This window comes from Protopterus annectens, chromosome 1.part1 (assembly GCF_019279795.1).
Source record: "Protopterus annectens isolate FY-2018-M chromosome 1.part1, PAN1.0, whole genome shotgun sequence".
Lineage (NCBI taxonomy): Eukaryota > Metazoa > Chordata > Ceratodontiformes > Protopteridae > Protopterus > Protopterus annectens.
This window is the reverse complement of record NC_056726.1, coordinates 841,376,610-841,400,747: the sequence shown is the minus strand read 5'-3', so window position 1 is coordinate 841,400,747 and position 24,138 is coordinate 841,376,610. Positions and strand designations below refer to the sequence as shown.

The 24,138-nt window shown below is 41.9% G+C and overlaps 1 protein-coding gene across 1 annotated transcript in view; it reads left to right on the top strand.

Moving 5' to 3' along the window:
* TAF1C (TATA-box binding protein associated factor, RNA polymerase I subunit C) overlaps window positions 1-24,138 on the top strand; it is a 1,469,099-nt gene that overhangs the window by 171,721 nt on the left and 1,273,240 nt on the right. The window contains exon 4 of the mRNA XM_044078672.1: window positions 9,207-9,313. Within this exon, the coding sequence (XP_043934607.1) occupies window positions 9,207-9,313 (107 nt within the window). The remainder of the gene's footprint in view (window positions 1-9,206; window positions 9,314-24,138) is intronic.

Sequence of the window (24,138 nt, the reverse complement as noted above, 5' to 3'; positions counted from 1 at the left end):
TTTTTCAACATTATACTGTCTTATTGTAATATGTCATGCATTATTATAATTAAAGACTTAAGATTTAAAAGTAATAAACCATTGTTTTTGTTTTGAGTTTGAGGATGTGAAAATGGATTTACTTTGGAGCATAATGCTTTGTACAGTTTGAAGGCTGTACAGAGTATAATTTTACCATGATATTAGGAATTACATTTTGTGTCAGGACTAAGATTGATGATATTTAAAATATATATTTTTATTTTTTGAACTGTGTATACGATTTGGATTCTACCATGATGGCTTATATACATACACACATACACACACACACACACACACACACACACATATATATATATATATATATATATATATGTATATGTGTATATGTATGGGTATATATATATATGGATATATATACATATATATATATAATGTGTGTGTGTGTACATGCTTTAAAGTTAGTTAAATGATCAGTCAGGGTTTTTCAAAACAAAAAGAAAGATAAAAAAATTCAAGATACTGAGACTACAAACATTTGCCACCTGTTTTGATGTTGTTGTGTCTTTTGGCTTTTCCCGGTTAGGGGTCACCACAGTGGAACTCCGGTCCGCTAATGATTGACAGTAGATTTTTACGTGTCGAGTTGCCAGCTCTGACACACAACCTTCAATGAAGGTACGCCCATTCACGCATGTCTCCACACAGAAGATGCTCTAGCTGAGAATCGAACAGGACAATGTCGTACTGTGAGGCGACAATGCTACCGCAGCACCACCGCCACCTGTTTTGATGTATGTCTGCTATATCTACGACTCGGAGATGCTGTCCATGGATGATTATCAACCATGACTTGGGCACAAAGGAACAAACATTTACAATTGCTTAACTGTCTGTGCATTTGAAACAGTAGTTACATTTGGGTTGAAAGTTTAGACATTCAAAACTGTATTGGTTACACATGAAAGAAAACAGTTTGTAGCAGACTACCAGCAATGCAATGCAATGTAATGAAAAGGATAACCCCCAATATGCAGTATCCTCTAACAAAATGGAGATGATATTGAATCATTACCCTCATCTATAAAAGGGTGAGTTAGGTCCTGCTTGATGTTTAGATAAGAATAAATCATATTTTTCACCATACCTAATGCTGTGAGTAGCAAATTCCATGTTGCCTAGAAGAGTTTAAATTCCTTTCTGTTTATTGTTAGTATAGAGGAGATGGCATCACAGCTTGTAATTGCTGGATCTAATTTCCAGGTAAGATAGATGGGGGGGGGGGGCATTATTCCAGGTGTAATAGTTTTGTATCAGAGTGTAGTCAAGTAACATGAAGGCTTTAATAGTAACTGAGTTCTAGTAAGTCTGTTTAGGGTGAGGCAGTGGTTGCTCATACTCTCAAAACATGAGATAAAATGTACCTATTTTAACAATTGCTACTTTCAGAATACTAGTATTGTGTTCCGAGTTCTTGCCTACCACTTGATGTTTAGTATGTAAAAAGTTGTTTTAGAACCTTTTCCACACTACTTTATGCTTGATGTTCAAATAAAAGTGTTTGGCACATTCAAGATCTCTGTGATGATTTTTTTTTAACCTTTATTAAATTATCACTTAAAACATAGGCAGACGTACATTAAAAGAAAACAACAAATTAACATTCTTTCATTTAAATACACTGTCTATCACATATAATTTCTTTGCTACTATAATCAGTCCAGCATTACAAAAAAACTTGCTGAATTCCTGCCTTCCCTTAATGACTCCTCCTAAACATTATTACGCAAGTATTGTTCCCACAGTTTCCATTTACTTCTATGTAATTCGCTTGTTTCCTTTTCTAAAGATCGTTTTTCCAGTTTCTTTTATCGTTTATAATGTTCAGTTCCTCATATACAGTTGGTGTAGAATTTGATTTCATTTCCTAGTAATTGCGTTTTTGGCAGCTAACAGAATTAAACTTAATAAGGCCTTACTGTGTTGAAGCAAATAAGATCCTGTATTCCATCTCAAAAGAATCATTTCCTTACAGCCACTTGCTCACCTAATATTTCTGATTAAAGTACTTTGTAGGGAATTTTTAAAGTCTGGCAACTCATTACACTCCCAAAGTGATATGTTCCCAGTTACCTCTTTCTTCTCCATCATATTTACAACATTTGCTGTTTGCCTGAGGAAAATTCTTGAGTCTGATTAGAGTATAAAAATACCTATGCAAACACTTCCAAGCAAAGATCCTAAATCTTCTGGACTATGTTGCATACTTGAGAGCCATACTTATGTCTTCTCATTGTTTTCTTGTAAATTGATTTTTCCCAATGTTTTGTAACCTTCTCTGAATGATTATTATAGTTATCTTGCATTAGTTTATATGCCCTACTTAGTTATTCCTTCTTTAACAGCTGCTTCTGTTCTAGATTCAACTAAAAACTCTACCAGAACAGGTCTTTCATTTAAAATACCCTATCCCTTTCTCTTTGTCTGTATCCTGAGATCAAGCCCTGGTAGGGAAGCCATTCGCTAGCCTGCAGTCCAAATGTCTTCTTGGCATCATCCCACTTTATTGCCATTTCCTGCTTGAGTTATTTGCTTCCAGTATCCTGGTTCCTTTGCCAGGTTTCTCCACTAAATTTCAGCCCCTCTTGCCTATTTTCTATAACCCTACTTGCAGTCATCCCTATTGGCAAAATCCCCTTTCTCCATTCTTTTATTTGCTTAATTCTTAGACAATTTTCTGCTACTTTATGAATATAATGTTCTGTATGGCGGTGGTGGTTATTCTTCTTAAGGATCTGCATCCAGCATCCTATTCTCTGTGTTTCTTCAACTTCCATCCCTGCTTCATTATCATCCCTTTCTACTTTGAATTACAACCTTCTGCTTGTGTCATGTATGTGAGCCTTAACTGTGTAGCCCTTCAGATCAGATAAACCTAAACGACCTTGTTCTTCTGGAAGGATCAACTTATCCCACTTAACTCTTGCCCACTTTCCCTCCCAGATAAATTCCTTCAATTCATTATTATTGCCGACAACTTTTCTTTGAATTGATAAAAACTATGCTAAAATATCTATGATGTTGAACCTGTGAGATACTGGCCTTAAGTAGATAGTAAGTGTTGTGAGTGGAGTGCTTTTCAGGCATTCAGTGGTTCCAGAAAGCATGCTGATTTAGTGTTGGAATTAAATATTTGCCGTGTTGTTGGTGCAACAGATAGCGTACTTGCCTTTAGTGCTAGAAGACTTGAAGGCTGTGGGTTCTCATGCCATTCCAGGTGACTGCATTGCCAACACAGCAGTGCAGCTTTGGGTTGGAACTGCTATATATACATGTGTATGTGTTTCATCCTTTGGATGAGATGTTAAACCAAGGTCCCATCTGCTTGAGTTGATGGTAGCTCAGGTGGATGTGGAAGATCCAATGGCATCTGTCAGTAAGAATCAGGGAAAGTCACTGATGCCCTGTTCATATTTCCCCCAGTACTATAAATTCTATCTCAGGTCTCCTGAAAAGAAGCCACTAGCCTAGTGGGACTAACTGACCAAGTGCCACAATTTGCTGAAGTCATTTTTAATAATTTTTCTGCAGATACTCCTATTTCTCAGGCAGGTATTTCACATGAACTCTGACAACTTTTTTAAAACTTTTTCTTCCTCACAGTGTGATTTTCCTAGAATGTCTTCTGTACTCATTCTGTATTTTAACTTTGTTACTAGGAGCAATTTCTGAGATTTTCCAATCAGCTTCTCATCTGATAGTTGAACTGGAAACGTCTTATGCTCTTCAGTATTCTCATGTTTCTTTGGCCACATTTCATGTAATTTAATTCGATAAAATGTTTGTAGACTCCTTTGACTGGGAGGAATGTTGAGGAGGAGAAGAGCCTAGTTGTAGAACTAGCAATCCATTTTAAAGCTTATAATTCTGTCTTCTGAGTCATTTGTCATTTGTAGATTTTTCTGCTAGTGGTCACTCAAAAATATTTTAACAGGGAGTAGCCAGATCCAACTCCCTTTACAAGTTATTAAATTCAGTCAGCAAACTGTTGTGGCAAACAATCTGAACAGGACCACAGTATACCCTCATAAATGTACATTAAACCAGGGGATCCTCCTGGAATGATTCACCTGTGTGGAAAGTCTCAAATAGATCTGTTTAACTCCACTTAAAACAGATAGTTAAAGAAATTGTTCTTAATGCTGTCTGGAAATCAGATGCTCTCTTATTACCATGAGCGTGAATGCTCCTGCATGATCTCACCCTTTGCTCTGATATAACTGGGGTTCTTTTATGAATTCAAAAGGACTCCCCAACGTTAATTGTGGTGATTCCATTTCAGCTTAGACTGCAGTACTTCTCTGTTTTGAATATGACCAAGGGCAGTTACCGTAAGCTTCCTCACAGGTTGGGCATTTCACGCAAACTAGGAGTTATATGACAACACCCCCCTCCAAGTTCTTAAATTGATTGTCTAGGTAATATGATTTTGAGAATTTTCAATCTCCTTTTGTCTGAGTATGTGCAGCAGGTAGTTAAGGAGGGAAAGCTACTTCTAGAAAATAATAGGATGAGTACGTGGAAAATATTTTTCTAGAGGTTGCCCTCTCTAAGCTCAGACACCTCTGGTTCTAGAGTATTTGTTTGAGTTGTCATTCTTTGGCCTTTCTTATTCATCTGTCTAGATTCATTTCTCTCCCATATCTGCTTGTTTGCCCTGAGATCCCCTCCCCTTTTTATCCTACCTCAAATAAAGCAGTTTTAAAAAGAGGTTTTACTTATTTGACTAAAAACACTGGTGCCTTTCCCTGGAGGTCTTATTTTATCTTTGATTAAAACCTGCTCATCAGGATGTTTTGCGTTTTCACAGTTGCAGTAATAACTCCTCCTGGACATAGATAAGACAGAATTGCTTTTCTACCACTGGAGAAGGCAGCCTTCCTAACCCAGTACTTCCATTCCTTACTTCAGGTGTCTGTGACTGCCAGTGAGATACTCTGGGCCCTGAGGAACATTGCCTCCCACATTCTAATAATACCCCTTGCCAGACTGGTGGTATCTAAAACAATGTGGTGTCACCAACACTCTTTGAACCACAAAATAAGGCTTCCTCCTTGCCAGGAAAAGGAAGTTCACTGACTGATAAAAACATGTCTTCAAATCAAGGCAGTTCCCTTCCAATTCACACTAAACTATCAGGTCATAACCTTAGGCTCAGCATGGAATGTTCATTCTGTTGGTCTTCAAGTTCAGACCCCATTGGATTCTACTGTATTTGGACACACATCGATCCAAAAGAAATACCAGTATTCAATGGCATGATTGTTTTCAAAAAAACTGGAAACCAAGTACCCTTTTGGAAGATAGAATACCACAGTTATGTGGTACATAAAAAAAGGTTAGATACACTCTCTTCCTCCCTGCCACTTAACAATGCAGTTATAGGATGCAGCTCAGGAAATGGGATTACATCTTACAGCATACTACCTGCCAGGAGAAAACAATCTGGCAGACCATCTGAGCAGGATGTTATGGATGCTGAACAGAAACCGTGCCAAAACACTTAGAGATGAGTTGTGCCAGAAGTAGACTTTTGTCTCCAAAGAAAAACAGCAACTAATGCAATATTGCACAAGAGCCCAGGACAACAAGGCCTGGAGGACAGATGTCTTCTTCTCATGGACAGGTCTGGGTGGCAAAAACTTTTGACAGTGCAGCTACCCTTGGTATTATCTTACTTGGTTGAATTTTTTTTTCAAAAGGCCTTTCTTAGTCTTCAATCAAAATTCATGCCTCTGCAATATCCGCCTGCCTTCCCATGCAGTCCCCTCTTTTCTCCAACCCGCTGGAAAAACAATTCCCTAGAAGCATTATTCACACCAGATCCCCCAAGAAGATCTTCTGCTCCATCCTGGGACATTAACTTTGTCTTGGAAAAAGCTTACTCTCCTGCCTTTTGAATTGTCAGTTTGCAGGTAGGACAGTCTTAAGTTAAAAGGTTAAAACTGCTTTCTTGATTGTCATAGACTTCAGCTAGGAGAATTTTTGAGCTGCAAGCTCTTATGTGCACAGAGCCTTTCTTCAGGCTTCACCCTGACAGGGTGTCCTCTAAGGACCAACCCATCCTATATGCCAGGTTGTCACAGAGATCTCACTGAATCAAGCCATTCATCTCCCTTTTTTCCTATAAATCACAAAACGAGGGAGACGGGATCCTTCAGACATTGGATGTCCATAGGTAACTGTAATATTACTTGGATATGACAAAATAAGTCAGAAAATCAGACCAGGTGTTTGTGGTCTTTGCATTTAACAAATCAGGCATCCCAATTGGCAAGCAGACTGCCTCTACATTTATTTCTAATTGTATTAAATGTTGCTGCAAACATTATGGGAAATTTGTGCCACAGCCCATTAGACACCTGCTCCACTAGAGCTACAGCAGTTACTACTGCCTTCGACAGGGGTATGTCTACCAAGAAAATTTTGGAGGAAGCACCATATACTTCTCTTCACATCTTTACCAAATACTATAATCTTTCCTCTTTTTCTAGAGCTGGGTTCACTTCTGCAATTCTGCAGGACATCCTAGCTTCACCTTGGTTCTTTCTCCAACCTCTTAACATTGGCATTTGGGAAATCTCCCAAGGAGTTATTACTTCAGCAGTAAAAAATTATGAACATAGCATTGTTGTGTCTACTTAGCAAAAATGTGTGTCATCACTGTTGCAGTAGTCTCTTCTTCCTCTAGGTTGGAGTAGGCACCCTATTCCCTTCCCCGTATTCTTTTGCCCCCCCCCCTTACAGATTTGTTTCCCTTATAATGGCCCTTCAGGCAACAGTATGGGTGGTTTGTGCTCCTGCCCTACAATATGGAGAGTGTGGGATGCTTGACATGGTTAGGGGCCAGAAAGTCTTGTGAAAATAGTGCTTGACAGTCTCTCCTTTTACCCTGACTTCCTAACATCGAAGGGGAGGGCTTCTGCTGGCCCATTAGGGAGAGGGAAAAGTCTCTGGTATTTGGGCTGGCCAAGGACCCAAGGTAGTTTTTACTGCAACAGTGGAGACACTTGATTATCTGCATTTATGGTAAGAGAGACAACTCTACTTCTAAAGTATTTGTGCGAGTTATTATCTTTTGGGTTTGATTTGTCTATCAAGAGTTAAATCTCTGTTGTATCTGGTTGTCTTCTCCATAACCCCCTCCCCTTTTCTCTCAAGTTTTAAAAAGAGATTTTACATATCCACCTACATAAAACTCTGGTGGCTTCTTCCTCTGGGATCTTGATTGGTCTTTTGAAAAAAAAATACACAAGTTTCATGTGACCCTTCTCCTTTGAAGTTCCTATCTTGGAAAACAATTTACTCTTTGCTCTGACATTTTTTGCTAGATTAGTATCTACTTTACAAGCTTTTTATGGCGTTATTTCTGATTATTGCTGCTTTTGGCTTTTTTTTCATGACTGCTATATCCATTTTTCCTGCATCTGTTTTTTTAACTGTTGATATGAATGTCATCATTCTCTGTAATGTGTAGTTTGTGTTTCAGGTTAGTTTTATATTGTAGTGTTTGCTCAATCCGCAATGCAGCAGTCTTGCAATGTTATTGTGCCTTTCAGTGTACAGGCTGTCTGCCATGAGTGTATCACATCCGGCTACAAGATGTGCAACTGTTTTCAGTTCATTTTTACTGTACCTGCATTTGTCAGTTTTTCCAATTTTTGCAAACCAACATGTACATAATCCAGTGTCCTGGGCAATCACTATTAGCCTTTCATCCTTTGGTTTCAGTTTACATTTCCTTAACCATTTCTGTGTCCAGTCTTTGTCAACATGATGTTGTCCCAGGAGATCTCTGTACTTGCCCCAATATTTGCGGATTTTCCAATTTTTTTTCTGTCATCTGATCATCCTTATAGTCTTTCTTGTTGTTTGGCACTTTCAGTTGCTGTCTGATTTTTGTCTGATTCTAGTTGAATTCCATTCACACTTTATTCTAAAATGCTTTTGCTAAACTAAGCAGACATGAGCTTTTTAGATTTCTCATGCTTTAAAACTTTCAGTATGTTTGGATCTGATGAGTTCAGCAGATAAATGTGCAGTTCCTCATTTGCAGAGCTATACATGTAGCCAATTTCGAGGAGGCCCATACCTCCTTCAGAATGAGGAACATTTAATCTTGGTATACACTGATTTTTATGTATCCTTTGATAAGCTTGACGCATTTTTCTTGCCTAGTTGATCCAATAATTCTTGGGGCCAACCGCCCCAAAGCTTTAAGTCAAAATAGGAATAGAAAATTGATGTTTAGCTTGAATTTTATTCCTAGATTTCATTTTTTGTTTCGTGCAGTTTGAGTTTGTAAATGAGGAAGTAAGTTTGCGTCACCGGTAGTTGCACGGAGATGATATGTAGTACAGTTTGTGTAGGGCAAACTAGTCAAAAGTTCAAGTACCCAGGGATCATGAACATTTGGGGGACATTAAATGTAGGAGATGCGAGCACCCATTGGTTGAGCACTTTCATGTTGTACATTTAGGTAAACCATCAGTTTAATAAGACACTGTTTCAGAACAGATGCTTAAATCTGATAAGGAATCTTATAATGTTGGAGAGCGGTCTTACATAAGGAAACATTGTGTGTCTTGACGTTTGGTACACTTGCACCTGAATGTTTAAACCAGAAATGCTGCTGGCAAAATATTGTGCGACAATCTTGTTTGTGTTGCCATTCATTTTAGTTGCTTATATTTTACTGTCTATTTTGTAATATTGATTATTTTAAACTGTGGAAATTTGGCTTCTGTATCACTTTTGAAGATATGTACTGCAGTGGTGGTGCTGTGGTAGCGTTGTCGCCTCACAGTTAGACGTTGCCCGTTTGTTTCTCAGAGCGTCTTCTGTGTGGCGACATGCGTGAATGGGCGTTCCTTCATTGAAGGTTGTGCGTTAGGCCTGGCAAGCCAGCACGTAAAACTCTACTGCCAATCATTAGCAGACCGGAGTTCCGCTGTGGCGACCCCTAACTGGGAAAAGCCGAAGGACACACTTTTGAAGATATAAAGTTGAACACTGAAAAATATATTTTTATATTGAAGATATTTTAGCTGATCTGTTTTCCCTTTAAGTTTTCTCTCTCATCATTCAAGGCAGAAATTTTTTTTTCAGAATTTAGTAATTTCAAGTTACTGAAAAAAACTACTGTTTTTTCCGTTCCATTGCAGTTTCCAGAATTCAATCATTGGACAGTGAAGAACTCCTATACCATGGGCAGTTTAAGTGTGTCACAGAAAAAAAGGGATACCCTATGAAAATTAACTTCACTCATCAGGTAATTTGGAGTGTCTGCTGGAGTAGATTCCAGAGCCGTGTTTCTAAAATCAGATGATTGCCATTATTGTTTTATTTGCAGTGTAGTTGCTGGTTTCTGATTAAACCTTTGAAACTGAATTCTTGTAACACTTTTTTCTCTACAATCAAAACTTTATTCTATCCATTCCTAAGGACATATAAATCATAACCACTTTTAATATCTTACAGTGTGAACTTATAAATGGCAAGAAGGTTTGTGTCATTTGCAACTAGAACCTGTTGCACAGGAATGTGGTTTATGCACTGAGATGCTCTGTCTAGTCTGTACAAGACCAACAAAGAAGAATGTGTGGAGGATGTGAAGTTCACTCATTAAAATATGATGTTCATCGTGCATACAGCTGCAGTCATCACACTAGGTTTATCCTGCCGTCAGGCGGGTCCTTGGTCGGCCGAATTCCAAAGTCTAGGTCCGGCGTTGGTTGTCGTCGCTTCTTCCCTGACGTCAGTGCGGCAGGGGTATAAAAGAGGCAGCCGACGCCATTTTCGTCAGTCTTTCTTGCTGCACGGTGCCCGAAGCAGTGCCGGTCGGCCAGCTCCTGAGATTTACGAACAGTATTTCAGCCGAAGTCTTCTTTAAAGCTAAGTTCCCCATTGGGGAAACTTTTCTTGCCTCAGACCGATGTCAGAAAAAGTTAATAATTGCATTTCTTGTGGGAAGCAAATACCGCATAAGGATTTTCACTCTTACTGTATACCTTGCTTAGGGCCAGACCACGACGTCTCGGCCTGACGTTTTTGTGCTAGGTTTAACAGGTGCACTATTAAGCGCCGGGCAGAGTTCGCCCTTCATTATTTTGGCAAAAAGTTTAATTATATCATGTCATCGGATGCTCCGACGCCAGTTTTAGGCAAAAGACGCAGGGATAAGGATAGGCATCCGAGGCCTGCACCGAGTACTGAGATCACGCTTAGGCCGACTACCGGTTCTCTGGTTCTCAGCGAGGCGCCTACGCAGCCCCTGACTACCGATGAAACTATTTTACCGGCGACTTCAGTACCCGAGGCCGCAGGATCCTCTGTCTCTATTCCCACTGCAGATACCGACGCCACTCTTGGCGGGGAAACCGAAATTTTAGCCAGGCCTGCCATTTCTGAAGGCGTTTTCAGGCCTGCCACCTCCTCTTTTAAAACATTCACTAAATCTAAAGCTGCAATGAAAATAAAAAAAACAGGGCCTCAGACCACCCCCTCTCAAGGCCCCATGCCTAAAAAACAGATGCTTAAAATGGCTGAGGATTTGATTACTGTCATCAGGGGTTCTCAACCCCACTCAGACAAAAGACCCAGGTTGGAGGAAGACTGCCCTTCCTCAGACCAAGCTTCTATTACTTCAGACCATTCTGAGGACCAGGATTACACCTATTCCCCATTTGAAGACTCTGATGCTGAGGAGTCTATTCCCTCGGTCTCGCCCCCTGAGGACTTCTCTTTTGGGGAAACCCTGCATACACTGAGAGAGCACTTCCACTGGGAAGGCCAAGATTACTCAGATTCCAAGAAAAGGCTCAGAATTTCTACTACTTCCCCAGCATAGGCCCCTGGCTATTCCTCCTGTCTTAGATATTTTGGATGATGTGTACGCAGAAGCCAGTCTTAATCCAGACTCATTACCTCCAGTCCCTGTTATATCAGACAGATATTACAGGGTTCCTGATTCTCACCAGTTCCTTTATAAAAGCCATACTGCTGACCCAGAAACAATTTCACAGGGTCCCAAGGGGATTAAGGCCTCTACTGCTAAAACCCTTTGCCTTCAGAGAGATTCTAGAGCATTAGAAAGGTGGGGGAAAAAGGTGTATACATCAGCCACTTTAACCATGAGGGCATTAAACTGTCAATTTCATATGTTAAAATACCAACAGTTCTTGCTATCTCAGCTGAAAGGCAAAATGACACAAACAGAACAACCAGACTTGAAAGAGTTGCAGGATTTATTGCATGGAGCAGAACAAGTGGGGAAACATACCTTGCAGTGTGGTTTTGATGCTTTAGAGGCCTCATGCAGAGCCGCTGTCACAGGGTCTGTCATACATAGGCATGCTTGGCTCAAAGAGCAAACCTTACCAGATCATGTCAAAGCAAAGTTATTAGATGCACCAATACAAAAAGATGTATTGTTCGGTGTTAAAGCTGAGGAGGTACTAAAGAAAATGGAGGAAAAAGCAAAATCTATGCAAACAGTTAAAGATTTCTTGCAGGTGCAGCCTCCACGCTTCAGCAGAAACTAGCCTTCAAAAAATTGGTCCTTTCCAGCCACGGACAGACCCCAAAGGGGCAGATACAGATGCCCAAGGGGTAGAGGACAACCTCAAGGGTCTTACAGAGCTAGACAGTGGCAAACACCAACCCCCAGAGGTGGAGAAGACAGACCACAGTCATTTAGAAAACAGATGCAATGACTTTCCCCTATGCCTGCCAAACAATGATATAATGGCAGCACATTTGGGCAGAAAACTGGCCTTATTTTCAAAAAACTGGCACATTGTTACACAGGACAAATGGATTCTGGATATTATAGACAGAGGCTACAGGTTCCACTTTCACACCCTTCCAAAAATGAGAGGCATGCCAAACCTGCCACAAAGGCAAATTTCCATTCTCATGGATATGAAAGCAATTCAAGAGGTACCTGCAAAAGAACAAGGTCAAGGTTTTTATTCAAGACTATTTCTGGTACCAAGGAAGGACAAAGATTGGAGACCCATCTTAGACCTATCTATTCTAAACACATATCTAGAGGTACCAAAATTCAAGATGCTCACATTACAGCAGCTTCTTCCCATGCTGGGCAAGGAGTCTTGGCTGGTAATGTTGGACCTCAAGGAGGCATACCTGCATGTCCCTATCAGAAAAGATTGCAGAAGATACCTCAGATTTCTTGCAGGTTCAACCCATTACCAATTCTCTGCATTGCCCTTTGGCTTATCTACTGCGCCCAGAGTGTTTACGAAATGCCTGGCATCAGTAATTGTCTTCTGCAGACAACGAGGAATCCAAATCTACCCATATCTGGATGACTGCCTGATCCAAGCAGACAGAAAGGACCTTCTATTGCAATATCTGGTGTTTGTAATAAATCTGTTAAACTGCCTGGGGTACACAGTGAACAAAAAGAAATCAAAACTAATACCTTCTCAACAGATAATTTTCCTGGGTGCCAACGTAAATACAACAACCCAGATGGCCTACCTCACGCCAGACAAACAAGGGCAACTGTCACAATACTACAACAAAATGGCAACTTTAACCAGGCTAACTGCAAGGAAAATCCTTCAGGCTCTGGCTCTGGGGTCATGGCATCTTGCATCCTACTAATACCATTTGCAAAGCTGCATATGAGGAAACTACAATGGTACCTAAAAAACTTATGGTCTCAGCACAGCCACAGCTTGGACACAATTATACCACTCATTCCATTCCTTCAAAAGGAATTTTTGTGGTGGGCTCAAGCATGCCAAAGAAACACAGGCCTTCCTTTTAGTTTACCACAAGCAACTCAAGTCATCACTTCAGACGCCTCAGACTACGCCTGGGGAGCACACATCAGTGTATTCAGGGAAAATGGTCCCAAAAAGAGATGCACCTACACATCAACCAAAAGGAGATGCTAGCCGTGCAAAATGCTCTTATGACCTTCAAAGACCTATTGCATCCAGGCCAGCTATTAATAAGGACAGACAACACTGCAGTCATGTGATACATAAACAAACAGGGGAGAACGCATTCATACCCCCTGTGCAGGCAAGCCATGACCCTGTGGAATACAGCACTGGAATTATAAATTCAACTTTCTGCTCAATGACCTATCATCCACAGGCCTGGAAAGTGGAGCCATTTCAGCACCATTCAATACAGATCCTCCTTTATTCTCACATCCTCTATTAAGGCAGTTCCTCAGAGGGGCAAAAAATATAAACCCCCCACGGAAACCACCAACTCCAGCTTGGGACCTCAACTTCGTATTGGAGAAGCTGACACTGCCTCCTTTTTAGCTGGCTTCTTCAACAGAGCTACAATACTTGTCATGGAAATCAGCCTTCCTTCTGGCTATTACTTCAGCACGCAGGGTTTCGGAGCTACAGGCCCTCATGGCTGTGCTACCATTCATCATCTTCCATCAGGACAGGGTTTCCTTACGAACCAACCCTACCTTCATGCCAAAGGTAGTATCCAGTGTGGCTTTGAATCAGTCTATTCATTTACCTACCTTTTATCCAAACCCACAGAACAAAGGAGAGAGGCTACTACATTCCTTGGACATTCACAGGCAACTGTTATTACTTGGACAGAACAAAGTCATTCAGAAAAATCTGAGCAGCTCTTTGTGTCCTATGCTACAGGTGCTCAAGGAAAGGCTATTTCCAAACAGACTATGTCAAAATGGATAGCCCACTGCATATGCTTTTGTTATTCATTTCATGGAAAATCAGTGCCTGTATACATCAGATCCCACTCCACCAGGGCTACAGCTACGTCAGCAGCTTTCCTCAGGGGGGTCCCCTACCAAGGACATTTTGGAAGCAGCTACTTGGAGTTCAGTGCACACTTTCTCCAAGCACTACCACCTTCTACTGTACTCAAAATCTAGGGCGGGCTTTGCCACAGCAGTCCTGCAGGGTATTCTAGCCCCTCCTAATTCCGCTTAGTACCAGCCACCCTTACTTAGCTTTGGGATTCTACCCAAGTGTGATGACTGCAGCTGTGTATGCACGATGAACATAGTACAGTTTTGTACCTACCATAAATGTAGATGTTCGAGTGCGCATACAGCTGCAGTCCAGGTTACCCTCCCTCCATCCCCTCTTAGGACAGGGCTTATGACAAATACCTTTAACATACAACCTATTTGGGGTATTCCTTTATGGTGTATTTGCTTGCAACTACTGTTTTGATTTATCTACTTATGTATGTTTGCATGACATCATGTTTTGCCTTCCTTTTTGGGGCACCTGACATCTGGGGCAAGAAAAACTGAAGAAAATGGCATCTGCTGCCTCTTTTATACCCCTGTCGCACTGACATCAGGGAAGAAGCGACGACAACTGACGCCGGACCTAGACTTTGGAATTTGGCCGACCGAGGACCGCCTGACGGCAGGATAACCCTAGTGTGATGACTGCAGCTGTATGCGCACTCGAACATCTACATTTATGGTAGGTACAAAACTGTACTTTATGCACCTAGTTCACTAATAAAACTCGAACTGTAAAATATGAACTACAAAATAATAAAATAGAAAATAGTAGTAGGTAGTCCACAGTTAAGTTAAAATTTGGAATATCCTTTATTGAAAGACACAAACAAGCGATCCTATTTGAGTATAGTCTGTACAAGACAAACTTATCTGATCCATGCATGATGAACGTGTACCATCTTGTGCTTCATATTTTAGTGGCAGTTTTCTGATCACTTTGGTTATGGTTGTTATGTAGGGATTCCACTTTCCTATGTCTAAGGGTGCATTTAAAATTCTTTTAATTGAACACTTTTTTTTTTTTTCTTTTATGTAATCTATGAAAACCAGAATGATGTTTGCCTGGTTAACAGTCAGCATTGCAGCTGAGTGTAATAAGTAATGCTTTTCTGTTTAAATGGCCCTTGTATGGTGCAAATGTATGTTTAAATTGCACCGCACATAGCCTTAAATCATATGTTGTTTTAAATCCCAGAGTAATATCTGCTTACAATTTGTTGAAGTGATGGTGACATCTTGGCACTTGGGACAGTTGCATATGCATTTACTCACTGTTTTCTTTTTGCCAGTTATTAACTGGATTATTTAGTCTGGAATGGACACCGGCATCACAATCTCATCAGTCTGGAACCTTCATAGGAATTTTTTTTTTTTTTTTTTAGGTATTCCCCCATCCCATGTGTCTGTAAGTTGTCATCCCCCTCACATTCGTAGGTCTTGAGCTCAAACTAGAGCCAACTTACCAGAACTATCATCCAGGCAGTCAACGAGGGAATTCAGTCCTCATCACTCCACATGCTGCACTAGCCCCGGCCTTGTCCTAATGAAGAGAGAGTCATGCTTCACCTCCTAGCTTGGTGTTCCGTGCATTTAAGGGCAGACCCTAATTGTTCCCAGGCTAGGAAACTACCAAATGGCTAATGGATGCCACATTCTGGTAAGGCAGTGGATTTATTTTATCCATTAGTCAAACCCAACTTCTCATGGATCTGACATGTCTGCTGCCAAAGCAAACTGGTGTGTCACAGTACTGGCACTGTAATTCATGTGTAATACTGTAAATATGCTGACTTTTGGCTACAGATCTGTGTACTGAAAGTGCACCCTGAGACCCTCCGCTAATGGTCACTGCCACAGCAAACTAATCCACATTCCTCCCACAAGATGGGGGAACTGACTGTAGCCGTTTTTTTTTCACTTTCCCTTGTCGGCTATTCCATTGCCCAATATGTTCGAACCTCTGTCATCTGTGTTATTATCAGGACTTCTATGCCACATATTCATGCTTTTCACCATGTTTTGATCTTCTGAGTAATACTCTTGCTTCAGCATCAATTGAAGTTTTAAGTACTGTTTTATAATTTGTTATACTACCAAATAATCTGATTGCGACTACCATATTGATACATTTTTCCTTTTTGTCTTCCAGTCTGTCTTTCTACCACAGTGTACTTTGCACCTAGAATGTGTCATACTAGGGGTACACAGTCAATGGATTGGCTTACTTCATATGTTAATGATGGCAGAGCTTCAAATCAGGGATTTCTTAGGCTTTCTCTGGACACAGTGCCAGCGATTCCTTTTTTTGAGGACGTGCTCTGATTTATGCTAACAGTAAGCTACTGAAAAAGCCTTTTGTGGTGCATTTAAATTTTATTACAAAGCACCTGCAGCAATTTGAGAGACCATAGAGGTTTCTAACTAAGAAGATCAAGGGGCTCCAGCATGTGCCTTACACCGACTGACTAAAGTCCCTGTCACTATACTCCGTATCATATAGACTTCTTAAGGGAGACATGCCTGGCTTACAGAGCAATCTCTGACCTAAACCTAATGAATTTGCTCCACATCCGGAAATCAAATTGGACTGGAACTTAACCATTCCAGGGACCTAAATATGGCCTGCAATTTGAATAGGACTTGCTGGAGGGACAGATTTGTTTCCCAGCGACTGCCGTGTCTTTGGAATAGGCTGCCAGTTCATGTGAAACAGAACACATCTATGACTCTGTTTAAAAGGAACCTGGACGAGTGGATGGGGCACCATAAATTCTTACCAGGGATAGCACCCACAGTCCTTCTGGACATGGATAGTCATTAATAAATACAATCTTGGATATCGACTAGAGTATCTATGGTATTACATTAGGATGAAACGGCTAGGCTTGAAATGACCTTCGGATCGATAGCCTAGTAACCTCCTATGATCCTATAAGTAGTCGACAGCAGCTTTTTTTCCTGTCATCCCGCTTGTAGTTTCTAATAAGCTTGCTTACTTCACAGTTTCTTATTTAGATAACAAATCAAGAAATTCAGATCTTTTTTCAGTGACTGACAATTGTCAGGTCATTGGTTTTCTGGTATTGCATACTGTTGGTGAGTAAACAGCAACATTTTCACTGACCAAAAATGAGAATATTTACAAATTTGATTGTGTAGTACTGTAATAATTGCTCTGTACTGTTCATGTAGATTTTTCAACAGATAGTTTCATGGAAGCGTTTCACTTCAGCTGCTGCAAGTGAGATTTATAGCAGATGTTCATCGTGTTTCACTGTTGCAGTCATTACACTTGGGTTATCCTGCTGGCAGGCTACCCGCAGTTGGCCTGAATTCCAAAGTCCTGGTCCGGCGTCGGTTGCAGTCGCCTCTTCCCTAACGTCAGTGTGCCAGGGGTATAAAAGATGCAGCTGATGCCATTTTCTTCTTGCCACGCGGTGCCCAAAGCAAAAGCAGTTCACAAGTGCCGGTCGTCCGACTCCTGAGATTTTCAAAATAGAATTTCAGATCCAAAGTTTTCAATAAAGCTAAGTACCCCGTTGGGGAAACTTTTTTCTTGCTCCAGACCGATGTCAGGAAAAGTTAACAATTGTATTTCTTGTGGGATGCAAATACCTCATAAGGATTTTCATTCTGACTATATTCCTTGCCTAGAACCTGACCACGACGTTGCTAGTTGTCGGTTTTGTGCTAGATTTAACCAACGCACGATTAAGCGTCGGTACGACTTTGCTTTTCATTATTTTGGCAGAAGGTTTAACTATATAATGCCGTCAGAACAACCAACGACCGGAATTCATAAAAATGCAAGGATAAAGACAAGGACAAGCATCCGAGGTCCAAAACTGACGACGAAGCCTCTTTTAGGCCAGTCGCCGGTGCTCAGTGAGGTGCCTTCGCAGCCCCTGACTCCCGCTACCTCAGAGTCTCAGGCTGCCTCCAACTCCCACGTGGAGACAACTAGGCCTCTGGATACTCAAGGTATTGGCCCTTCGGAAAATTAATCCCTCAGATGGGTCCGGAGCCGCTGAGCAGGCATTGGCTTCTGAGGGTGTCTTCAGACCTACCAAACTTTATATAAAGCCTACTTCAGCAAGCAAGACAAAGTCTCAAACAGTTTTAAAGACAAGGAAACAAGTACAGCATTCTCCAGGAGACTTCTATGCCTAAGAAACAGATGCTCAAAGTGGCCGAAGACCTAATTACTTTGATCAGGGGTTCCCATCCCCCTCCTGATAAGAGGCCTAGACAAGACACTGAATATGATTCCTCTGATCAGGTTTCCATTTTCTCTGATTCCTCTTCAGAACAGGGATGTTCCATTCCTCCCTATGAGGATTCTGATGCTGAAGATTCTATTCCTTCAGCTTCTCCTCCTGAGGACTACTCATTTGGGGAAACCCTGCATACCATGAGGGAGCATTTCCACCGGGAGAGCCAAGATTATTCCGATTCTAAGAAAAGGCTTAGAGACTTTCTTTTACTTCCTCAGCATAGACCTCTTGCAATTCCCCTTGTATTAGACATAGTAGATGATGTATTTTCAGAGTCCGGCCTGTCTCCAGACTGTTTACCTCCTGCTTCTATTAAGCCGGACAGATATTACAGGGTCCCAGACTCCCATAAATTTATTTATAAAAACCCTGCTGCTGACCCAGAATCTATTTCACAGGGTCCCAAGGGGGTCAAGGCTGCTACTGCTAAAAACCCTGTCCCCTCGGATACAGATTCTAGGGCTCTGGACAGATGGGGGGAAAAAAGTTTTCACTTCTGCTACCTTGGCTGTAAGGGCTTTAAATTGTCAATTTCATATGCTTAAATATCAGCAATACTTAATGTCTTTGTTAAAACAAAAATGTTGACAAATTCTGAATGTTCTGAGAAGAAAGAATTGCAGGACTTATTGCATGCAGCTGAACAAGTGGGAAAACATACTTTGCAATGTGGCTATGATTCACGGGAGGCCTCGTGCAGGGCCGCTGTCACAGGTTCTGTTATTAGAAGGCATGCTTGGTTAAAAGAACAGAATCTGCCTGATCATGTTAAAGCAAAATTATTGGATGCTCCTTTACAGCATGATACTTTGTTTGGTGTTGAAGAAAATGGAGGATAAAGCTAAATCTATGCAGACAGTAAAGGATTTCTTACAGGTACAGCCACCCAGATTTAGCAGGAACTGGCCCTCTAAGAATTGGTCCTTTCCATTGTCAGACAGACCACAGAGGCAGATTCAGACGCCCTAGAGGCAGGCAACAGTCCCAGGGCTCATACAGGCCCAAACAATGGGGTGCTTCTACTTCCAAAAGCGGAGAAGACAAATCACAGCCATATAGAAAACAGTCCCAATGACTTCCCTCTACCAATGCCAAGCACTTATTTTTTGGCAGCACCCTTAGGGGGAAAGCTAGCACTTTTTTCACAAAACTGGCACAAGATCACCCAGGACAAATGGGTCTTAAATATAGTCTCTCAGGGCTACAGGTTCCACTTTCACACCGTTTCAAAGGCAAAAGGTATGCCAGACCTGCCACTCAATCAATGGGCAGAGGCACAAAAACAACTTTCATCTCTCATGGACATGGGGGCTATTGCCACAACAAGAGCAGGGACAAGGATTTTACTCAAGACTTTTCTTAGTACCAAGAAAGGACAAAGACTGGAGACCAATTCTGGACCCGTCTATTTTAAACACTTTTCTGGACGTACCAAAATTCAAAATGTTGACTCTACAGCAGCTTCTGCCCATGCTGGACAAAGAAGGCTTGGCTTGTAAATTTGGACCTCAAAGAGGCATACCTGCATGTCCCAATCAGACAATCTTGCATAAGATACCTCGGATTCATAGCTGGCTCAATGCACTACCAATTCTCTACACTGCCCTTTGGCTTATCTACTGTGCCCAGGGTCTTCACAATATGCCTGGCACCAGTAATTGCATTTTGCAGACAAAGAGGAATTCAAATATATCCCCACTTGGATGACTGCCTTATTCAAGCAGAGACCAAAGATATTCTACTACAGCATCTGGCGTTTGTAAAAAGATTACTAATTTGCCTAGGGTTCACAGTAAACGAAAAGAAATCAAAACTAGTACCCTCTCAAGAGATAATATTCCTGGGTGCAAGCTTAAATACAACTATCCAGATGGCTTATCTCACGCCAGACAAACAAAAGCAACTGACTTCTTACTTCGAAAACATGGCAACAAAGACCCAGTTGTCTGCAAGAAAAATTCTGCAGACTCCGGGCTACATGGCATCCTGCATTCTACTAATTCCATATGCAAGACTGCATATGAGAAAACTACAATGGTATCTAAAAAGTGTTTGGACTCAACATTGCCACAGTCTGGAAACAGTAATTACTCTCATTCTCTGTCTGCAACAGAAGTTTCGATGGTGGGCACAGGCCTGTCACCACAACAAGGGACAGCCATTCACTTTACCCACTGCCAAGCAGACACTAACAACAGATGCATCACATTATGCCTGGGGGCATACATGGCAGGAAAATGTATTCAGGGCACATGGCCCACAAGCCAAATACATCTTCATATCAATCAAAAAGAGATGCTAGCTGTACAAAATGCCATGACAGCCTTCAAGGACCTACTTCATCCAGGATAACTGCTGGTAAAGACGGACAATACTACAGTCATGTGGTACATAAACAAGCAAGTTGGCACACATTTCTACCCCCTCTGCAGGCAAGCCATGACTTTGTGGAACACAGCATTGACTTAAGTACACCTGCAAGCACAATTCCTGCCAGGAAAAACAAATACTTTGGCAGACGAACTAAGCAGAAACCTCATGGATCCTCACGAGTGGAAACTAGATCCACAAATCTTCAGCATGATAACAGGGAAATGGGGATGCCCAGACATAGATCTATTCGCCTCCCCAACTGCCAGCTACAGAGATTCTGCACTCTAACTTATCACAAACAAGCATGGAAAGTGGACGCCCTTTCATTCAGCTGGAAAGCCCTTACAGTATATGCCTTCCCCCCTCTGCCTCTTCTCCCCAAGGTACTCCTAAAGGTCAGACAAGAGAAGCCAAAAATGATACTGATTGCCCCAGACTGGCCACGCCAGCACTGGTACCCAATCCTAAAGAGCTTGTCTCAAGGCCCAGCCTGGATATTACCTCTAATACCTCATTTACTGACCCAGCAGAACAATCCGATCCTACACAGCCAGCTCAGAACCCTAAACCTGGCTGCATGGCGGATAATGTAACCATTCAGAACACATCTCTCTCTAAAGCAGTTATGAATGTTATTTTGGAGACCAGGAGGCCCAGCACCAGAAAATCCTATGCAGAAAAATGGAAGAGATTCTGTGTTTGGAACCAGGCATGGGGAATTGACATGCTGGTACCAAATATTCCTCAGATTTTGCAATACCTAACTGAGATGCTGGACCAAAAGCATATCATTATCCTCAATTAAGATCCATGCCTCTGCCATTTCAGCACATTACAATACGGACCCACCTATTGTTTCTCATCCACTGCTAAGACAGTATCTCAGAGGGGCCAAAAACATAAGACCCCCCCCCAAGGAGAGCTCCAATACCTGCATGGGACCTCAATTTTGTCTTGTAAAACACTGTCTCTTTTTGAGCCAGCCAATACAACGGAGATAAAATACTTATCATGGAAAACAGCTTTTCTCCTAGCAATAACTTCAGCAAGAAGAGTCTCAGAGTTGTGGGCACTAATGGCGGTGGAACCTTTTATTATTTTCCATCAGGAAAGGGTTTCTCTATGGACAAACCTGACATTTTTGCCAAAGGAAGTGTCCAGTGTGGCTATTAACCAAACCATTCATTTGCCTACTTTTTATCCAAACCCACAGAATAAAGGGGAGAGACTTCTGCATTCTTTGGACATACACAGACCGCTACGCTTCTACTTGGACAAAACTAAAGCTTTCAGAAAGACTGAGCATCTTTTAGTGGCATATGCTGCAGAATCACAAGGAAAGGCTATCTCAAAGCAGACTATTTCAAAATGGATAGGACACTGCATTTGTTTCTGCTATTCTCAACATGGCAAATCAGTGCCTAAGGGCATTAGAACACATTCTACCAGGGCAGCAGCCACCTCAGCAGCCTTCCTCAGAGGAGTACCAACCAAGGATATTTTAGAAGCTGCAATTTGGACTTCAGTGCACACTTTTACTAAGAACTACCACTTACCTCTTTACTCTAAATCCAGAGCAGGCTTTACCACTGCAGTTCTGCAGGGCCTCATAGCCACTCCTAATTCTATTTAGGCCCAGCCACCCAACCTCAGCTTTGGGATTCAACCTAAGTGTAATGACTGCAACAGTGAAACACTATGAACATAGTACAGTTGTGTACCTACCATAAATGTAGATGTTCGAGTGTATTCACTGTTGCAGTCCAGGTTACCCTGCCTCCATCCCCCTTTTTCCTTTGCTGGGACTTATCTGAACTTCTCTATCCTATACAACCTATGTGGTGTATTTGCTTGTAGATGAAGGTTATGTGCATGCTTTTTTATGAACATAATATTTTTCTAGCCTGCCCTTTTGGGGTCACCTGACATCTGGGGCAAGAAAAACTGAAGAAAATGGCGTCGGCTGCATCTTTTATACTCCTGGTGCACTGATGTCAGGGAAGAGGTGACAGCAACCGACGCCGGACCAGGACTTTGGAATTCAGGCCGACTGTGGGTAGCCTGCCAGCAGGATAACCCAAGTGTAATGACTGCAACAGTGAATACACTCGAACATCTACATTTATGGTAGGTACACAACTGTACTTTTGTTGACCTCGCACACTGTCAGGATGTAAAGCAGTGAGTACTGGGTAACAGTGAAAATTTACAAAAAAAGTGTAGTTATGACCATCATAAAGACTGAGATGAATTATTAATAAGAAAAAATACAGTAGGACCTTCACTATATGAAAGGAAAAAAATAAAACTGAAAGGTTTCTGATCGCTAAATTATATGTAAGTGAGGGGATGTATAACATGGATGCAATCTCAGTCATAACGGTCCCTTTCTCGCTGTAGTCAAGCGGCCTTGATCGGCAGTTCCAAAGTCTGGGTGCAGCTCGGCTGTAAGTGCGGGTTCACCCAGATCCAGGATTACTACTAATAGGTATTTAGGCGAAGTGACCACAACTGCAAAGTACATCGAAGACTCTTCGCGAAGTCCGCCGTGTTAGCAAAAAGTCAATAACTGTTTAACTGTGGGAAACAAATACCTCGCCCGAGATTTCACTCTTACTGTCTGCCCTTGCTTGAGCCCAGACCACGACATGGCAGCCTGTTCAGCCTGTGTGCTTCTTGTGCCCTTGCTACGCTTGGAAGATTTGGTCGGGCCTGCCTTGTAGTTTTTAACCCTCAATTTTCGTGTTACATTATGCAGATATTAACCGACGAGCCTCTAAGGCGTCAAAAAAGTTGTTAAAACAACCGGACTTTCCTTGGTCGCGCCCGTACATTATGCCGTACTTCCGGTCCGGTTACCCGCTCGGTTAAACGCCAACGAGAAAAAGGTCAGCCAATTCGGCGAAACAGCGGTTCGGCGGGCTCCCGTTCAGCGGTTTCGGCGAATCGGGTTTCGGAATTTGCATCTTCAGCAATCTTCACTCAGAATTGACTACTACTGAGGCTCCTGCTACCTCTCTACCCCAGCACGGTGCTGCTTGGCCACTACAACTGTGGTTAAATGCTGCTAGGCAGACACCATTCCTTCTGCACCCTCCGCTAACACGTGCAGCCCCAGCCCACTTCAAGTTCTGAAATGTCAAGCCCTTACAGGCCAATTAAGCAGCTTAAATGATTTTAATTCATCCCCCTCACACCCCCTCACCAGCCCCTCAGCAATCTGGAAAAGCCAGAGATTCGCAGAGCCCCATGATTGGTGAGGGATCCCAGACGAGCCAGACATTGACCAGCATTCAGAGAAAAGACTTAGAGAAGCAGAGCCATTAAACCTGATGAAGAATTCTGCGGATTCAGACTGCCTCCAAGACCAGCCAGAGAGCTTTAGGCTCCACATTCTATGGATGAAGAGAACAATTCCAAGGGCAATTCAGCTCCAGATTCAGGAGAAATTTTCAAGGCATGCCATGAGAGAGACCACAACAACTGCTGCCGCTTATAGACAGATTGATTCAAGAGCTGTGACTGATGCGCTTAATGTTTGCACTGCTGCTATAGATTCTTTACCAGCTGTGCTGGATGACAGTGAAGATTTTACAGGGGCACTGCACCTCATCACCACCTATACAAGGCCCCAAACCAGATGCCAAACTCAGGGGCTAA